The sequence below is a fragment of the Anas platyrhynchos genome, chromosome 13, assembly GCF_047663525.1.
Source record: "Anas platyrhynchos isolate ZD024472 breed Pekin duck chromosome 13, IASCAAS_PekinDuck_T2T, whole genome shotgun sequence".
NCBI lineage: Eukaryota > Metazoa > Chordata > Aves > Anseriformes > Anatidae > Anas > Anas platyrhynchos.
In genome coordinates this window covers 10,500,149-10,519,024 of record NC_092599.1, presented here as the reverse complement: position 1 = coordinate 10,519,024, position 18,876 = coordinate 10,500,149, and the positions used below count along the sequence as shown (strand labels likewise).

Below are 18,876 nucleotides of genomic sequence, written 5' to 3'. Positions count from 1 at the left end.
ACAAACTCCCGACCGACCCTGAACGTGTGCGGGATCTGCTACTCCACCTGGATCCCTACAAGTCCATGGGTCCGGATGGGATTCATCCCCGGGTGCTGAAGGAGCTGGCGGACGTCATCGTGGAACCTCTCTCAATTATTTTTCAACGATCCTGGGAGTCTGGAGAGGTCCCGGTAGACTGGAAGCTGGCAAATGTTGTGCCGATTTTCAAGAAGGGTCAGAAAGAAGACCCTAGCAATTACAGGCCTGTCAGTCTCACGTCAGTGCCTGGTAAAATCATGGAGAAGATGGTTCTCGAACGTATTGAGGCGCACCTGGGGGACAAAGCAGTCATTGGTCCCAGCCAGCATGGGTTTGTGAAGGGTAGGTCCTGCCTAACTAACCTGATTTCCTTTTATGATAAGATCACCCGTATGGTGGACCAAGGGAAACCAGCTGATGTGATTTTTTTGGACTTCAGCAAGGCTTTTGACACGGTTTCCCATAGGATCCTACTGGACAAAATGTCCAGCGTACAGCTAAATAAAAACATCATACGATGGGTGAGCAATTGGCTAACGGCCAGGGCCCAAAGGGTTATGGTGAATGGGGCTGCGTCAGGCTGGCGGGCGGTCACCAGTGGGGTCCCTCAAGGCTCCATTTTAGGGCCGGTACTTTTCAATATTTTTATAAACGATCTGGATGTAGGAATAGAAGGCATTTTGAGCAAGTTTGCTGATGACACCAAACTTGGAGGAGTTGTGGACTCGAATGAGGGTGGAAAGGCCTTGCAGAGGGATCTGGATAGGTTGGAGAGCTGGGCGATCGCCAACCGCATGAAGTTCAATAAGAGCAAGTGCCGGGTCCTGCACCTGGGACGGGGAAACCCTGGCTGCACGTACAGACTGGGCGATGAGACGCTGGAGAGCAGCCTAGAAGAGAGGGATCTGGGGGTCGTGGTAGACAACAAGTTGAATATGAGCCGGCAGTGTGCCCTGGCAGCCAGGAGGGCCAACCGTGTCCTGGGGTGCATCAAGCACGGCATCGCTAGTAGGTCGAGGGAGGTGATTGTCCCGCTCTACTCTGCGCTGGTGCGGCCTCACCTCGAGTACTGTGTGCAGTTCTGGGCACCACAGTATAAAAAGGACATGAAACTGTTGGAGAGTGTCCAGAGGAGGGCTACGAAGATGGTGAAAGGCCTGGAGGGGAAGACGTACGAGGAACGGCTGAGGGCACTGGGCCTGTTCAGCCTGGAGAAGAGGAGGCTGAGGGGAGACCTCATCGCAGTCTACAACTTCCTCGTAAGGGGGTGTCGAGAGGCAGGAGACCTTTTCTCCATTAACACCAGCGACAGGACCCGCGGGAATGGAGTTAAGCTGAGGCAGGGGAAGTTTAGGCTGGACATCAGGAAAGGGTTCTTCACAGAGAGAGTGGTTGCACACTGGAACAGGCTCCCCAGGGAAGTGGTCACTGCACCGAGCCTGACTGAATTTAAGAAGAGATTGGACTGTGCACTTAGTCACATGGTCTGAACTTGGGTAGACCTGTGCGGTGTCAAGAGTTGGACTTGATGATCCTTAAGGGTCCCTTCCAACTCAGGATATTCTATGATTCTATGATTCTATGATTCTATAATGTCACCTCCAGTGTAACCCTAGAGAGCTTAGCACAGCTCAGAGGAGATCATCTGGCCCTCCACACAGCTATTTCATAAAATTACAATCTGCTTCATGTCAAACAGAAGAGGTAAAAGACTTGCACCATTAATCCCTTCTGTCTGAGCTTCGGAAGCCCTGGCTGACAAAATGACATCTCTTGCACAATTCATCAATGCCATTTGCATAAATAGTTCCTTAAATAAATAATATGTACATATATATAGCTATCCACATGTGCTCCTGAGACTCATTTCCGACAAGGATCATCTCACAGGAGATAAAAACCAGGCGATATTCAGTCTCCTGAACAAAATCATCTGCAGCCGTGGAGATGAAAAGGACAAAGGACTGCTTTGAATAGCATTCACTGAAATCTCTCCTTTTGTATTCTAGCATTTGAAAGTTCATGATGACAGAGTCAAAGTCTGAACAAGATAATTTATTCAATAGTAATTTATTCAATAATAAATTTGATCTTCATTCAATCTACCTGATGAGATCTCAAACACACGCAAAATTCATGTTGTGCTAAAAAAATATTTTTGCACCATCATTACAAAATAGATGAAATCTTAACTTTCCATGAGTAAGACTTCTGCTAGCCAGAGTGGGACAGATTTTCTGCATGCCACGTAGGCAGTCTGAGCCATTATGTTTTGAACTTAGAGTTATTACAGGTTAGGTTGCAATATTCTTATCCTTGGGATTGCAGCAAGTGGCATGTCCGTAGCAGAGGTCTGCCAGCTAATTCTTTTTATAAGCTACTTTGGCCGAGAAAGCTAAACTCCCACTCTAGTCTGCTCTGAAGTTATTTTCTGAAAATATTCCTCTGAAGCAGTAGCAAGAGCTGATTACCTACCAATCAAAGAGCCCAATGCATTTTGGTCAGCTCTTATATCTGTTCCACTAAGAATGTTTCCCCAGTGTACTGAATTTAAAGGTTGTCAAGAAGAAAGAAATGCATGGAAGGGTTTATTACTTCTATTACTTCTAGTTTATTACTTCATTTAACGATAATGACTAAAGTCATTATCGTTAAAGAAATTCACTATCATTTTCATAGAATTGCAGAGCAACATTTTCAGTTAAAAACTATTGCAATGATTTTATAGTCCAGTCTTCTGATTTGTTGGAACAGAATTTTGTGATAAAAATAATAGCTGAAAATGCAAGTATTAGGAGACCTTAACATTACTTTCTTTATATAAAAATCTATTTTACTTGAAAACTATACATATGAATACTTATCAAGACTTTGTTCAGGTTCAGCATCAGATACATGATACTTAGAGATATCTATGTATCCAGTGGATCCTACCATACACTATTCTAATCACTCAAACGTTAGCAATCTTTGAATTGCAGATCATTATTAGATTCTCTTTGTTTACGGAAGGAAACAGATGGGTTATTTTAACATATTTGGAACAGAAATATTACATCAGGATGGAAGACCCTCCAAAACAATATAAGCTGTGAGTGAGCTTCAGGGAACAGTGAAAATGATAGCACAGAACTTCTCCCCAACAGCATTTTCTCTTAGCAGAACTTACCTTTGTTGTCTACAAAGACAGACAGTCTACAACTGAAATTCAGTGCTTGTAATTACCCTCACCATTTTCATGCTGAAGCCAACTTTGAGTTTCCCAGTTTTACAAAATCTCGTTGCCTTCAGAGAATCACAACACTAAGCAAATTTGTTAGTCCCAACCTGGATGACTGAATCATACCACCATATTTAACAGGTATTTTCACTGCACCTGATAAGGGTGCCAGAGGAATTAAAGGTTAATTGTAATATAACTATCACTTTTTTAACCTGATAGACTTTTTGGCAAAAGAGGATATAGTTCCCATTGGAATTGCCTGTGGAAGTTATATCCTTTCACACATTCAGTGATGGTAGTTCAAGTGCTGAGTATGGCCTATATAACAGAATCATTCTGCAGTATTTGTGAAGCAACTATTAGAAGTAACAGTTCATATCTTTACAGTACAACCCAGTGGGCAAACAGATAGAAGGTGGAATAGCAGTGAAAAATGCTCAGCAATGGAAAGACATACAGATCTTGGAAGGCAGTATCTTTTTTTGAGTTTGTCCTGACAGAGTTGATAGAGGAGCATATGTGATCAGGAGAATGAGGCTTCTAATGCAGCGCACGAAGACAAGATGACAACAAAAGAGAATTGCTCTCACCTCTGCAATGATTCCCACACACCCAGCAATGACCGCAGCCTTTGCTTGAGCCCCACTCATCCCTCCAAGACCAGAAGTAACAAACACCTTTCCAGATAGGTCTTCTGCCTTCAAGTAGCGACGGCCTGCATTCAGCACTGTGAGCTACACACAATACAATATAGCAGTTACCAGGAGGTATTTCTTCAAGAGTCACATTATATTTTTTCATTAAATTTCTTTTCCCAATTAATTTCCATAGGTACCTGTAACACATGGATGTTTGCAAGCAGGACTGTTAAGGGGACTCACAGGCACTTATTTTCTACGTCCAACTGACATTCTGTTCCTTTTGGTCAATTCATACTTCATTTACTGTAGCTAGATGTGATCTCAGATTGAGACCTTGACAATGGATTCCTTCAGGTCTGCTTTCTGGTTATGTCATGGACTGAGTAGAAGGACACTGCCTTTTTAAGGAGCAGGCAATGAGAATTTCTTTGATAATTGGAACATCCTCTCACAGCAGTCCACACCACTCCAGTCACCAGCCACTGCAGGAGATACCCTCCTCCAATAGCTATCAACAAATAAATCTTTCCTTGATTTCTTACCACAGTCCCATGGACTATTCCCTGAGGTCCAATGTAGCAGTAGCTTCCTGCAGTCATCTGGCCGTACCTGGCAATATCAAGGAAAACAATAACACCAGAAGTTACTCATGCTGGAAGGAGGGCTGTGTACCTCTAAGTATATTTCTAGTATAACAAAAACAAAACAAACAAAAAGAAACATGTCAATCCCCTGTGTTTCGTTTTGATGCTAAAGGTCTGGCATTATTAAAATCCTAACCTAACTGACCTTCCTCATCTTCAATGCACAAACAGGCTTTCAGAAGATCATTTAACTCTTTAAATTATTGAGCTCCAAAATGTGTAGAACAAAAGAATTGAGTGTAATTTTTATTTTAGCTTTTAGCATAGCAACTAAGACTCAAAAAGGCTCCTTTTCCCATTTGAGCATATACCACTGGATTTTAGTGGCACTCCCACTTTTAAGTCACAAAATATTGTGACTTAAATATTGTAACCCCAAAATCATTGTCCACATTCCTACAAAATCCCTGAGAAAGCAGCAGTGAACATACTCTGCTCATGCCTTTTCCTTTCCTCCAGCATTCTGGTCTATATACATCCAGCTCTCTCATAGCTTAAGTTGGTTCTCTCCATCATACACAGCAGAATAACAATCCTGTGCTCATTGGCTAAATGAGCATTTAAAAAAACGGATAAACAAACATGTCAAATATATTAAAAAATATATAGCTTTCTACTTCAAAGCTCTTTCTTAGTGTAGAATTAAAGGAAAACTTCATAACTTATGTGTTTTGTTTTTTTTTTGGTTGGTTGGTTGGTTAGCTGTTTTTTTTGAAGATTGCAAAACAACCACTGCAAAGTGTAACTAGCCCAGCCTATAATTAGGTTATGATTATGGCTTCAGGGTGTAATTCAGCCAAGTCTTACACATAATCCTAATACTAATTCCTAGCAGACCTCAATGACAACCTTATATATGTGGTTGAACATAACTCAAACTCCTAAGCAGTTGCACTTAAGTGTGCATTAATGCTTTGCAACATCAGGAGTTTATGCGGTGCAGTTGAAATCCACCTGTATTGGAAATTTTAACCAGCCACTGCTCAATGCCTGAGTTAAATTTTAAATAAATATTTTGTATATTTTAACAGTAAGGTATCTTCTTACATTGTTACTCCCAAAGCAAACATCTTCTCATATTCATCTCTGGTAGAATAGTTGGGAATAACCTAAGAAAACAATCAAAAATAAAATATAGATAAGCAAATTAAAGATTTAAGCAGATCTTTTTCACCACCTGAATTTTCCATGGTCAAACACACACAAAAAAACAATGAAAAACAGAAGTAGTAATTCAGGGGGTTTTATTCCATGCATTCTAGTATTATACAATATATATCTGATCTTTCCATCAGCATGGCTGTCATACAAATCTTAAAGAAAGCAGTTGTCTAGCCACAAAACCAGCCTACAGAGAGATGAATATTGAATAGCTCAAGAGGACAGGCAATGGACCAGCAGGCACATTTGTCTAGCTTGCCTTCTGAGCAAAGCAGTTCAGGTATATAAGCATTTGATATAGGTCATCTGTTTGACTGTCGAGGACTTTCATGCCTTCCAAAATGAGTCTAGATTAATTGTTTTGGTCAAGAATATGTATAGCCCAGGCTGAGTCAGAACATAAATCCTCTGACAAGGCAAGAATTGTTCTCTCCATCACTGCAGATCAGCCTGCTTGAGGTGAGAGTGACTGTACTGGAACAAATACTGCAGAATTTAGACCCCAGATTCTTTGGTGTGCTATTATAAGTTCAGGTAGCACGAACAATGTTTAATTCAGCAGAGACTTGAAAAATAAACCAAAGAGGAGGAAAAAAAAAAGAAAGAAAAAAAAAAACCAAGATGTTAACACCTACCATGCCATTAGTAATGATTAACCGAGGAGCATATCGATGGCTGGGAAAGAGTCCCAGAGGATGTCCACTGTACATTACTAATGTTTGCTCTTCAGTCATCTCTGACAAATACTGCATTACCAACCAGAACTGAAAGGGAAAGCAAGGAAAGTGACGGAATACGTTTCTATCTTGCATTATGTTTCTTCATGAAGCTGCTAAACAGAGTATGATGGCAGCCACAGAGATAATGAGGTGTATTCACATACAGAGTAACAGCCAGACATTTCAACACATTCTTGCTTTTAATAAAGTCCATTAAGAGACATCGCTCAGCAGGAAACATAAATCAACTGGCAAAGGTCTGAATAAGTTCCAGAGTAATTTCTGCAGTACAAACCCCAGAAATGCTTTGCTAGCTTCTCAGTGCATCATTTTTAAAGCCATTCTAATTTTATCTTGAGGTTAACCATTTGGACCTAGCAATTTTCTGGCAATCTTTCCAAAAGCAAGCTGTGAAATTTTCACTTAAAAAGAGATCAAAACACCCATGTATAATGTTGAGCCTAACCTGATATGGTTAAATTCAACATCTTCTGGTTCTTGTCATCTCTTCAAGAGATCATCATTACAGCATGCACTTAATGAAATAATTTCTCAAAAAATAGCTTTCACTATGGACAATGAAGAGAGTCCTAGAGACACCCTGGAATCTAAATAAATGCATCTCAAATCTAACTGCATAATTCAATAGTTACTCTTGATCTGTGCCAAGAAGTAGACTTGATCATCTAAACTGTTATAAACTTAACTCCCATCCATTATTATCTACTGCAAAGCCCATTATATTCCATGGGAATTTTAGTATGAGCAACCAGGTCCAAGAAGAGCAGCTGTTAACACATTTAACTTTTGTGGCTGCCTTTCACCCATATTAAAGGGGTACAGATTTGAAGCTAGTCCCTTCTAACCCAGATAATTTCTAAGATGGGTTTAGCAAGTTAAGTTGGGCAGGAAAGAATTACTTCTGTTTGTTTGTTTTTGTTTGTTTGCTTTTCATTTAGTATGTTTTATGAAAAGTTTTGAACTTGTTCCAGTACAGAACAGGTCACTAGCTGTGAAAACTTAAGCAGGCTGGGAAAAGCTTGTAACAAAACCAGAAGCTGTGAGATACTTAGTTGTATCTTTCAGTCAATGCAGAAATATCTAATAAGTAGGAAGGAAAAGGAAGATGGAGTCTGTATTTCCTAGCCTGCAGGCTTGCAGACAAGTTAGTAAGGGGAAATTTACCTCTGGTCATATTTTTCTCTTTAAAAGTCATTCAGTAGAAATGTGTGTGGATGACCAGCCTGTGTGGTTGATATAAACCAAACTCAGCCTTTTCCCTAGGAATTTTGCAATGACAGATTTTCAGAAAGGATGTTGTTTTCAAGCCTCAGAGAACAAAATGTTCCATCATAACGGAATCATTCATGTGATTTGCTACTCTAAGCAAGCAAAAACAGAAAGGTTGTTTGCTGTGCTGTGAAACAACTGCAGGTCAGAGCTCTAACTTGGATGAGAACAGGAGAAGAGAAAATAATTCTGACTTTGGCAGAGCTTCTACTTCACCTTGCAGCCCAACATCCGTCTTAGTGATGTCAGCCCAAGCAATGCCACTATATGAACTGCTGGCACTGGACATGCAAGAAATGCTGTAAAACTTTCATGCAATGTGTTAACTGGCTTAACTGACATTTATGAATTAACACAGTATAAAGAAATGGTGTGCATTGCCATAGTACCTTTACTGTAAAAAGGTACAGGTGATTATTCAACCTCAACAGCTACCTAAGACTTCCATTAAACTCCCATTTACCAGATCTGGAAACTGAACCATGATTTTTTCCTTAGCTACAGATAAAAATCACAAAGAAGAAAGACCACGTCTCTCAGTCCTGTGCTACAGTGAGAAATCCATTTCTTTTTTCCTTAATGAGGAATTTCATTTACAGATTAGTTTTGCTTGATATTTTTAATAAGCATAAAGCGAGATTCAGATAAAGCCACAAATTTCTTCTCAAAATGTTTTTCACATGCATTTTGCAGTACTTGGATTAAAGCAAGTGTATTTAGTGCCACTTTTGGATGGGCAATTATACCTTAAACATCTCAGTTCAGATTTCAGACAGGACTTTACCCACCTGCCATTAGTATCAGAAGTTCAGAGTTAGGCCTGAAAATAAAGTGCACTATGACCAGCTAGCATGGAAATATTTTCAGCTCATCTGATTTTATTGGAAAAAGACTAAGGACTACACTTTCTTAAAGCCATATTGTTTTCTTTTTTTTTTTTTTATTCCTCTATATATTGTGCAAAAGTACTACAGAGAAGCAAGCAGAAGTTATACGTTGTTTCATAGAATTTATTCTGCCTCTAAAACTATTTGTGCAAAGTACAGGCACATACACATGCATTAGAGAAAGACAAAGAACTTTTACATCATCTTACACAGCTTGATATGTTTAAAATACAGTATTTTTATTGGGCTGTCTGTGCTCTCCTTACTAAATAAAGCTCTCCCCATCTATGCAGTTCATAACTGGGCATTCCTCTATCCAGACAGGATGTTTTGGAGTATTGTGAGACAATGACTGCAAGAATTATCACAAACTCTGCCTAAGCAGAATGTGCCTGGGGGACAGTGAAATGGGTTTAATGAAAGAAGCTGCAAAGCCAGCAGTGTCCTACCTGTGCCCAGTTGCTGAAGACCTGACCATTTCCTCCATAAGTGACAAGCTCCTGGGGAAACTGAGAAAGACAATTTAACAATAATAACACAATTATTTTTCTGAAATGTTTCACAGTATCTTCAAGTTATTAAAAAAAAAAATCTCAGTAATAAATTCTTTCTATAGCTTATATAGCTTATTGCACCAACACTATTAAAAACAGGGAATACCATCCAAAAAGTTAACGGTTAAGCAATAAATAAATAAATACTAAAAGTCTTTTTCAAAGTAAGCATCTATTATTGTTACAATGGCATTTTGGTGATACAGAATGTTTGAAAGTAATTCCTGGATTGTAGGTTCTTTAACAAACATACACACCAGTAAAATCCCTTAAACTGAGCCTGAGTGAGCTTACAGTTTGGTTGCCACTAGCTTTTATAGCTGGAAGAGTCTAAGACCAGCAGGACATTGCTGAACGGTCTCTTCCCTGCCATTTGTAGAACAGATGCATTACACTGGACAGTGCTTGTAAGAAGGGACTTAGTCCAGCAACCCTCTAGTAAATCTGTCCTTGGGGCTAAATTTGCCAAGCTACAGGAAATATCAACACTAATTTTTCAACATATGTTGTAGAAGCAGTGCACTGAGAGCTGAACTCTGCCTATCTCACAGATAGCAACCAAGCTCCTGAAAATAGTGGGAGCTGGAGTGAGCCTTGTTAGTGCTGCAGTAGTCCTCATAGGTCTAAATTAGGACCCCCTACGGAGAATGAAGAACTATGCACAGCACAAACCAAAAGAACTTATCAAATAAGAACCACATTCCAAGGTATCAAAACCACCACAGAAAAAAGGTAGAATCGCCTTTACTCCCTCACAAGGTTAGCCTCACAGAAATGATCATTCTAGCACATCACTCTGCAAAGAGACTGCCTTAGCAATACTAAAATTGACCCGCCTAGCTAACAGAGCAGCCAGCACCACAGAATCAGCAAAAGGCTTCTGTACAGCTGAAATCCTATTCAATCCACTGAAGGTGCATCATTTGCACAAGGATTAATTCTACCTATACGCTTACATTCTCCAATTTCTATGTTAGCAGGAAGGAACATAGAGATTTGTTTCTGTTCTATGAATCCAGCTTCCTTTATTATCACTGTAGCTTACCTGAGCCACTGAGGGATCCAGATTATTCATGATCATCAGCATAATGGCAGCAGCTGACTTGGTTTTGCAGGGATAGTCTTTGATGGGGTACGCTCTGAAATTGTATTCATCAGACGTCAGGAAACAAACAAGGGACTCATAATGGTAGCAACAGCAACAAAACACACCACAGAAACATCCCTGCATGCCAACACATCCCTTTGAATTACAGGTTTTTACTCAAGAGGGATTAAGAAAATAAAGGAAAAAGTGCAGAACTGATATGACATGTATCTTAACAAGCAAACCAGGTTTCGACTTTTAATCAGAAATAAGCAAAGAAAAAAACAAAAACACGAAAGATCACATTCAGCTTATCATTTGCTGAATTCATTAATCACAACTGTTTATTAACATGGTAGCCACAAGCACTCATTGCTTTTCTACATGAATTTTTTGGTTCGCACTTGCACTGGCCTCTATAACCCAATTGCCAGGCCAAGCAGCTCAGTCCTGCAAAATACCAAGGGAAAGAGCAATGGGAAAAATTGTCTTCAGGCTCATTAGCCCTTGTTATTTAAGATCCTATCTAAGAAAAAATGCCCAGCTTGAAATTTGGTTCCAAAGAAACTCTCAAATACCAAACTAGTTAGGAAAAATATGCAGTCCAGCTCTGCAATACCTTTCAGACTCTCTTCCAGTTGTTGTCCCCGTAGCTGATTTCTGCAAGAAGAGCTGACCCCAGTCTAGTGTGGACAGCACAGAAATATGTATGTCTGTGGAAATTAGAGTGCTTTCTAGTTGCTTGCTTTATTCAGATTTATGTACAGACATTAACCAGACCCCTGCTGGATGCAAAAAGGAATCAATCAGTCTAAAAAAAGCAGCTAGCCCCTGGCAGCCCTCTCCAAAACTGTTCTGCTTCACAAACATTAGCCCCATCAGCCCTATAATGAAGCGATGCTCCAAGATCAACAGGCACAGCATATTACAAACCAGGGTCAGATACAGGTTCCAAGGAAGGAGAAGAGAGAGAAAAATAAAGTACTGCCTCTCTTTTAAGCCCAGGAAGACTGGAAAATAACCAGCCTCTCACAGCAGGTCCCAGTGCCATCCACAGTGCTATCACTATTTAGAGTCAGTTCCACAGGTGAAAGCTGGTAAGCAAATGGTAGCCAAATGCAGTGTGAACCCCTTAGTTCTTACCTCATCTCAATATCTGGAAAGAATCTATACATGTAGATATGGCCATACAGCCTGAGTTCTTCAGCAAATTCCAGCACCAACTTCTTCTGTATTTCAGGTGGGAAATAGCGTAAGGCATTACGCAAAGCAAGCTGCCAGGAAGAGAAAAAAAAAAAAAATTAGGTAAAAGAGAAATGGAGGTAAGTGGGTGGCCCTGAATTTTAGTCAGCTGGAAAACTGCCCCAGCTATTACAGAGACGATTTAATTTAAAAGGCCAACCTCACACCAGGGGAGCTTCCATTCCTGCTTTCCCATTGAAATGTTTCCATCTGCATCTTTCCTTGTAAACTCATTTGCTGCATGTATATAACGTTCCCCTTCCCTCCCACCCCCCAAATCTTTATGGAAAGACCTCAAGGATTCGTTAAGTAGTGTTCAATCCTACAGACACTTGACACAGATGAATCCCTTCCTACAGTGCTAGGGGGCACTGAACTACCAAGAAAAACATTGTCCAGAAATCCTTATCCCGAGATCCTGAACTCTTAGAGGCACTGAAGACCTTACTATACTTTCTGTTAAGAAAGAAACCTTAGCCTTGAATTATGAGACAACAGATGAAGATATTCTTGGCCTAAGTTTTATTAAAGATTCACTACATTTAACATACTAATGTATTACAGAGAGTGGTGGTTTACATTATTTTATTGAAGCTACACGTATCACTTTTAAATTAGCTAAAGTGATTAGTAGGCATTGAATTAAATTCTGCAGATGATACTAAGTGGCTTATAGTCCCTATGGCCTTCAAAGACATCACCCATAGTTTGCAAAGTACAGTGTGTCTTTTTGGATGAAAGAAATCATAAATAAATCACCATCTTTAGTAACAGTCTGTTAGTTAAGTCATGTCTCTGTATTCCATGTCCCACTTGATTAAAACCATAATGAGAATAAAGACTTTGTAATCTTTAAAAAGCCAATTTCATGCAAAGATGCCAGAAGCTCTTATAAGTTCCCCAATAAATGAAAACACTATCCAAATGAATCTTAACTGAAGAGATTCACAACTCACATGGAATTTCACATCTTCATTGGGATGATTTTTAAGGCGCTTTGGAAAGGATAGGAAGGGATCAAATTTGGTTTCTGGTCTGATAACAGCCTAAAAACAACCTGGAAAGACCAGTTTTGGAGACTGCTGACTATAGCAAGGATAATTCATGTTTGTAAAACCTGCTGTTGGAAGATCAGAGTGTTATGGAAGTATGTACTGGAAGAAGTGAAGGGGTTGCATATAGTACAGAAAATAAGTATCTAGAACAAAGGCGCATAGAGCCATGCAGCCCGGGTATCTTTACTCTCCTTATTCTTCTGGGAGGATAAAACATATTGGTATAAAATCTGAAAAGCTCTACAAAGCCACCTTCTCAGCTTATTGACAAACCTCCTCATTTAACATGACTATACTGTGTCTCTTTTGGCTAGAGTTCTCCAGTCCCTTCATCATCTGAGCATGTTGGTCTCACATACCTTAGAGCAGATGAAGTACAATGCCCCAAATCTACAAACACCTCATACTAGGATGTTCTTCTTGGTGTACTTGCTTCTGAACAGGAACATGGGTCAGACCCTTTCAGACCAGGGATGCTAAGCCTGCAAATGGGCTTTGCTATTCTACACACAGAATGACAAGGGGTAAAATGCACTTAAGACAAGCGAACAGAAATTCCACCTCCATATACTGCCTTATTCTCCAGCTAGATAAGCGGTCATTTTTCAAAAACAGGCTATTAAACACAAAAATCCCAGCTATATACACACTGTGACAAAATACGAGGGGACTTTTGAAGTCTCAGAGGCAAGCAGCCATCACAGGGGGCTCTACCTCTAAGAAATTCCTACAGTGAGAATGAAGTAAGCTGTACCCCTTGCAACAACAAAATCTAGTTCCACAAGAGGAAAAGAGTGATATGGTGAGGAAAAAAAAAAAAAGTTGCTGCATTTTTCTGCTACAGAAAACTATTAGGATGAAAGTGTTTTACTTGCATCCTGGCAAGGATCACCTAGCCTTTGATCAATATACTATTTTTATTATAACGAAACTGATGAGAAAATATTTTTATTTGCTCTAAAAATACAAGAAGGCGAAATCTGTTTGGATTTTCAAATAAATTCACTTAGAGTGAGCCCCCGCACTGTTAGTGTTCCATGCTAGCAGAAGCCTGAATTTTGATGATGCAAACATTAATGAAACATGAACTTCAATGTTACATGAAGGGTGAGAAGGGCTCCTGGGTTGCACAGACAATAGAGAGCTGATCTTATAAAAGAAGACTAAGACTGTGGCTTGTTTAGCTTAACAGAACAAAGCTGACATTTGATTGCTGTCTTACTGCTGGATAAGTGTCAAAGCAGGAAGGAGCTTCAGGGAAATGCTGGGAGAAGAATAAATAGCTGTAAATTAGCCATGAAGAAATGTAGTCTTGAAATTCAAGGAATTTAAATAACGAATTCTGAAGCAGTCTCTCAATAGCAGTGCTGTGTCCCTTAAAATTGCTTAGATGGAGCCTGACTGCTTCATGAAAAAGCAATTGCCATGTGCATCAGGGAGAATTTTGCATATTCATGATTGAGTCATAAACTGGATAACCTGAGAAAGGCATTTAAGGAACAAATTTAAATAGACTGATCATCAGGCTTTCATGGTAAGTCAATACAAGGCCATTATTCCTTAAGTTTTATTAAAACACCATACAAAATACTATTTTGACCTCTACGATTAATTTTACCCATAACTGACACATTCCACTCTGATATTAGACAGCATGCATTTGATATTTAGGTGTTCCTGTTCATAGCTTCCTCAGACAGCATCATGAGCTGCATTTGTCTGCTCAGTACCTCTGAAAAATCATGTTTGAGATCACTTATATCTCAAAAAAAAATAAATAAAAAACATCACATTTCTGAAACTGATACGTTGCTTTTAAAAACCTACTGTGAATTTTTGAGCTACTGATTCAGTTCAGCTCAGTTCAATGCAAACATCTGATGGAGAATCTTGTTCTTAGATCTATCAGGCAGAGCTAACATTTAATTTTTGTTCATAAGCTCTAATCACTAGTAGAGGGTCCTTTTTTGGTTCTCGTTGGCATTTACACAGCAAACCAAGATCTTGCTGCCATTTAGTCAAGATTCAGTGACTCTCAATGCCAACTAAGTACTCCAAAGAAACCATGAAACCCTGCTCCAGTTTATCAACTGTTTTGCTGTGGGATTCTCTTGAGAAACCAAGTATACCAGCTTGTTAGTCCATTGGTGTTTGTTAGAGAGCCACTGCCTCTCTGAGAATGGCGTTCGGTCTCCTTTTCTAACACCTTGATCAAGACTTCCAATTTAGGGATCATGAGACAAAAACAAACAAACAAAACCACTAAGATTTGTATTCACCCTATTTACTGGGGCAAAATATTTCGCCCCATTTACTGGGGCAAAAGGGAAGCATGAAGAGAAGAAATGAGAACCATTCTTAGTTCTGCTTTTTCCCCACTAGAGATGTTGCTTGTCATCTAATCTTCTGTGTGATGACGTCCAGGTCCAAAATCATTTGTGGTATTATTATCTAAACAAATGTAAAAGCAAAATTGTGATTGCATGTATTCTCACTCATAGGCCGTAGCTCAGATCAGCTGTTAGGAAGTAAACACAGCAATTTCTGAGTAGCAGTTGCTATAAATGTCCCATTGGCTGGGAAAGTATGCCAAGATCTCTATCATTCAGACTTTCCAAAACAGAAGACACCAGGCTAGCCTTCCCAATCCATATACAAACATCCAAAAGCAGCCTAATTTCTAGGCATGTAAAGCAGCCATTAAGGACAAATGTCTTGCTTCTTCTCCAGAAAATTCAACAGGAACTTCATGTACTGTGCAACTTCTCAGGCTCTGGTTTTCAGCTTTTTATACCAGGACATCACAAAGCAGCAAAGACCAGCTGCTCCCTGAGGGACAGGGAGACAAGAAGAATAAAACAGCCAACAGGACAGGCACCTCACCCACCATGGCCCAGGCCCATAATGCCCAAGGGAGGTAAGCAGGGCAGCCCAGGGCTGGCAGCCTGGTTCAAACAGGAGCCTAGGTCATCACGCAAGGCCATGGTGATGTGCAGATCTCAGTGAAATCAGGAATGCAGGTCTGGACCAGATGATGGTTACCAGAAGGAGATACAGCTCAGAGATTACCAGAAGGTCCATAATGACAAGGTAGGCCCAAGGTCAAGTCATCCTACAGGTTGGGGTTCAGATCAGTTAGGCCCCTGGCTAGGCATAGACAGACCCCCATGACAGAGCTCTAACATAAGCCAAATCTCCAATGTAAGTAAAATTAAGCTTAAATGGAGCCCCTAAACCTATGGGCAGAGGGTATGTGTGTGTGTGTGTATAGCTCTCAGGTGAGGCTGGTTAGAGCCATCACAGCTTGTTAATTCCCTCAGGGCCCTGGGACAGAAACACAGGTGGTAATACAGTCAGCTAGCAGGTGATTGTGCTGGGGAGAAAGAAACTATAATGTGATTTGGCTCAAAGTTAGGGGAACTGCTACATGGATGAAGACGTGACGTTTTTTCTGATTCTAAGCAACACCAAAAAGTGTACATTCTTCCTAAATGGCACTGACTTTACCGGAACGTCAATGAGTATCAAGCATGCAATGCCCTTGTTTTGCAAAGGACACAGCACACGTAAGATTTTAGGGATATTTGCTTTGCAGCATATTTACACAAAGATACAGATGCTGAGAAACAGAAAACCAGAGTTTCCTCTTGCGGAGGGAAAGGGAGAGGATGTGGATGTTACAGGCCTCAGGCAAAGAATGCAGAAGGAAGAGGACTCAGGAAACATATAAACAAAAATCAGTTCTGAGAAATAGCTTGATTTATCCAAAGAGATTAAAGTTGATATGATAGGAGGAATTGTATACCTTTCAGCAAGCCCCAAAACACGCAGAACTTTATAAATCTTGCCTATAGGATTTCTGTTACAGTCACAAAAGGAAGCCTCAAAAAATTAAAAAAAAAAAAAGGCACTACTACAGATCATTATTGTAAAAAAGGGTAACGTCAGAATGAAAGCATATGAAGAGAGGGACAGATCCTTACTGTGAGAAAATTAGCAGAGCATTATTAACTTCACTACTGTCAAAGCTTCCCATGAACACTTCAATTAGAAAATGAACGCGGTGTCATACATAATGACAAGCCTCACAATATGCTCAGCATTACACACTGCCAACAAAATCTGGAAGCCTGTCTCAAGACTTACAAACCACCTTGTAGACAGACAACCTTTTCCCAGCATGAAACACCTCTTAAAAAAGAGATTCGGCCTTTCAGATATAAAATAAATACCATCTGAGCCCCTAACCCTGTTAAGAGTTTAAGGTGGAGGATTAAGAGTAAAATAAATCAGAAAGGAAGCTTTTAAATTTTTAACAGGCTAATAAAAGACCCAGTCAGCATGACCTTTTATCACATGTGGTAGATAAGAAGGAGAGATGAGGGTAGGTTGTTAGACAGTAGACGGACCAAAAAAGCAGTCTACTGCTGTCTCCTTCAACACTTAAAGGAGGCAGGAAACAATTCCAGTTTCTGTATAGGGAATGAGGGCTTTGTCATTACCAATCTTTCCCCAGGTAAAGAGTAAGGTTTGGCATTGTTTTGTGAGATACCATCTTCTCCCCTGCGATGTTGACTTCTCATGATAAAGCAAACTTCTCCTGGGGAAAGGAATAAAGTAGAGATGGCTGGCAATATTCTACCATGCAGTGAAGCTCACCCCCTGCTCCTTTATCTCCACAACTATCACCACAGCTTCCTTCTGCACACTCAGTAGCCACACTTCCATCTGTCTGAGCTGTCCCAGGCACAGACTGGATGCCTCTGTCATGAATGCTCCTGACATTGAAGTAAATCCTTTTTGGATATCTCACAGTTGTTCTTCCTCCTACCCCTTGGCTGGGCTCTTCTCTGCTTGTGGAAGTGGACTTTGAAAGAATTTCTGTGCTGATGCCAGTGAGGAACTCCCACGAGGGCAAGGAAGTTGCGTGTAAGTCGCTAGTGGGGAATGAACTTCTGCATTCTGACCAGAAAGTCACATTGTAAGTTACATGTGATGAAGCAAAAGGCTTTCTAACTAAGAAACCAACCTTATCCCATCATGCACAAAATTCCTAAGGATGTCCACCCCTTGGACATTAGTTTCTGCTGCTGTTTTTTTTTTTTTTTAAAATATATATATTATTGTCTCTAGCATGAAATAATTCAACGATTACTTTAGAGTGTGCACAGACTATTTAAACAAAAAGAGGCAGAAAAAGAATTACACAACTAAAGACAAATAATTAACTCAATACCTTACAAGCTTGTCTAAATGCCAGGATGCTTCAGACTGCTGGTTAAACTAACTTATCTTTGGATCCCTATGCAAACATACAGATACATAGTTTGAACCATGATGGTGATTTGCCACATTTCATGTTAACTGTATTTGAGGGGATAGTATTCACTCCCATACATATGCAGCGTTTTTGCAGCAGCATTCATAATTTCATCTCCAAGGAACAATGCTGGATTGACAGCATTGAAGTCTAAGGCCTCTTGTTTAGCTATTTAAAGTCATGCACAATGCTGCTGTGTGTCAGATTTCCCTCATATCAATCAACTTAGGGAGAAAGAGAAAGCAAGCACGCAGAAAAGTTTCCAGTATTTTGTCTCACTATTCATTACTGAAAATATAACACCAAAGAAATATATCTGTTGGCACTCAGAAGAGCATTTGAGGCGATCAGGTCTGCTGCTCCTAGCTGCATTTATCTGAAAGGAAGAGAAGTGAGGCCTTGTGAAACCCCACGTTACCTTTTTCTCCTGAGCAGTGAGATTAGGGGTTCTCACAGGTGCATGGGGTATTCCTTTCCTCCGACCTCTGTTTTCAGGCAAAGGGTTTAGAGGAAGGCCACGACAGATTTCCTTCAGGCTGGTCATAGTTGCTGAAGAAATACAAGGAGGAAAGGCAAGGCAAACTGGAGAGATGCAAGGAATGGAGACAAAGGGTGCAGGCAAACAAGATGCTAAGCGACTGAGATGTGCCACCACTCTGGAGCTATCTCCAAGAGGACAGCCCGTCCTCTGGCTTTTGCAATCAGGCCTGTGGAGCACAGAGGGCAGGCAGCACAGGTGACACACCTACCCCCTCTGTGCCATGCCATTGGCTCTCCTGTCCTCCTCCAAAATGAATGATTCACAGTTTTGCTGTTTGTTCTCTGGGTGCTTTGTCAGGTGGTGCTGTGCTAAGCCACCAGAGCAGTCACTTTCCACATTATCTGGCTCCCCCAGCACCCCAGAAAAAGTCATGGTCTGGAGCATGAACCTTGCTTGAGACTTCAAGGATTGTGCTTTTACACTTCTATAGTTTAGGAGCTGACTAAAGCAAATCATCATTGTTCACGTTATTGTTCATATACACTGTGCAG

At 40.3% G+C, this 18,876-nt stretch overlaps 1 protein-coding gene across 4 annotated transcripts in view; it reads right to left on the bottom strand.

Annotated features, from left to right (window-relative positions):
- UROC1 (urocanate hydratase 1) overlaps positions 1–18,550 on the bottom strand; it is a 40,881-nt gene extending 22,331 nt beyond the window's left edge. The window contains exons 1-8 of one of the 4 annotated variants that reach the window (XM_005025107.6): positions 18,263–18,550; positions 11,371–11,501; positions 10,186–10,279; positions 9,036–9,095; positions 6,326–6,454; positions 5,577–5,638; positions 4,428–4,494; positions 3,835–3,978 (exon numbers count right to left, since the gene is read on the bottom strand). In XM_005025107.6, coding sequence (XP_005025164.3) covers positions 3,835–3,978; positions 4,428–4,494; positions 5,577–5,638; positions 6,326–6,454; positions 9,036–9,095; positions 10,186–10,279; positions 11,371–11,501; positions 18,263–18,388 — 813 coding nt within the window. In that variant the 5' untranslated portion in view covers positions 18,389–18,550. Of the gene's footprint in view, positions 1–3,834; positions 3,979–4,427; positions 4,495–5,576; positions 5,639–6,325; positions 6,455–9,035; positions 9,096–10,185; positions 10,280–10,846; positions 10,994–11,370; positions 11,502–15,411; positions 15,432–15,593; positions 15,732–18,262 lie in introns of those variants that run through there. The other 3 variants (XM_013104673.5, XM_072044104.1, XM_072044105.1) reach the window with 3 other exon arrangements.
- Positions 18,551–18,876: the final 326 nt, after the last annotated feature.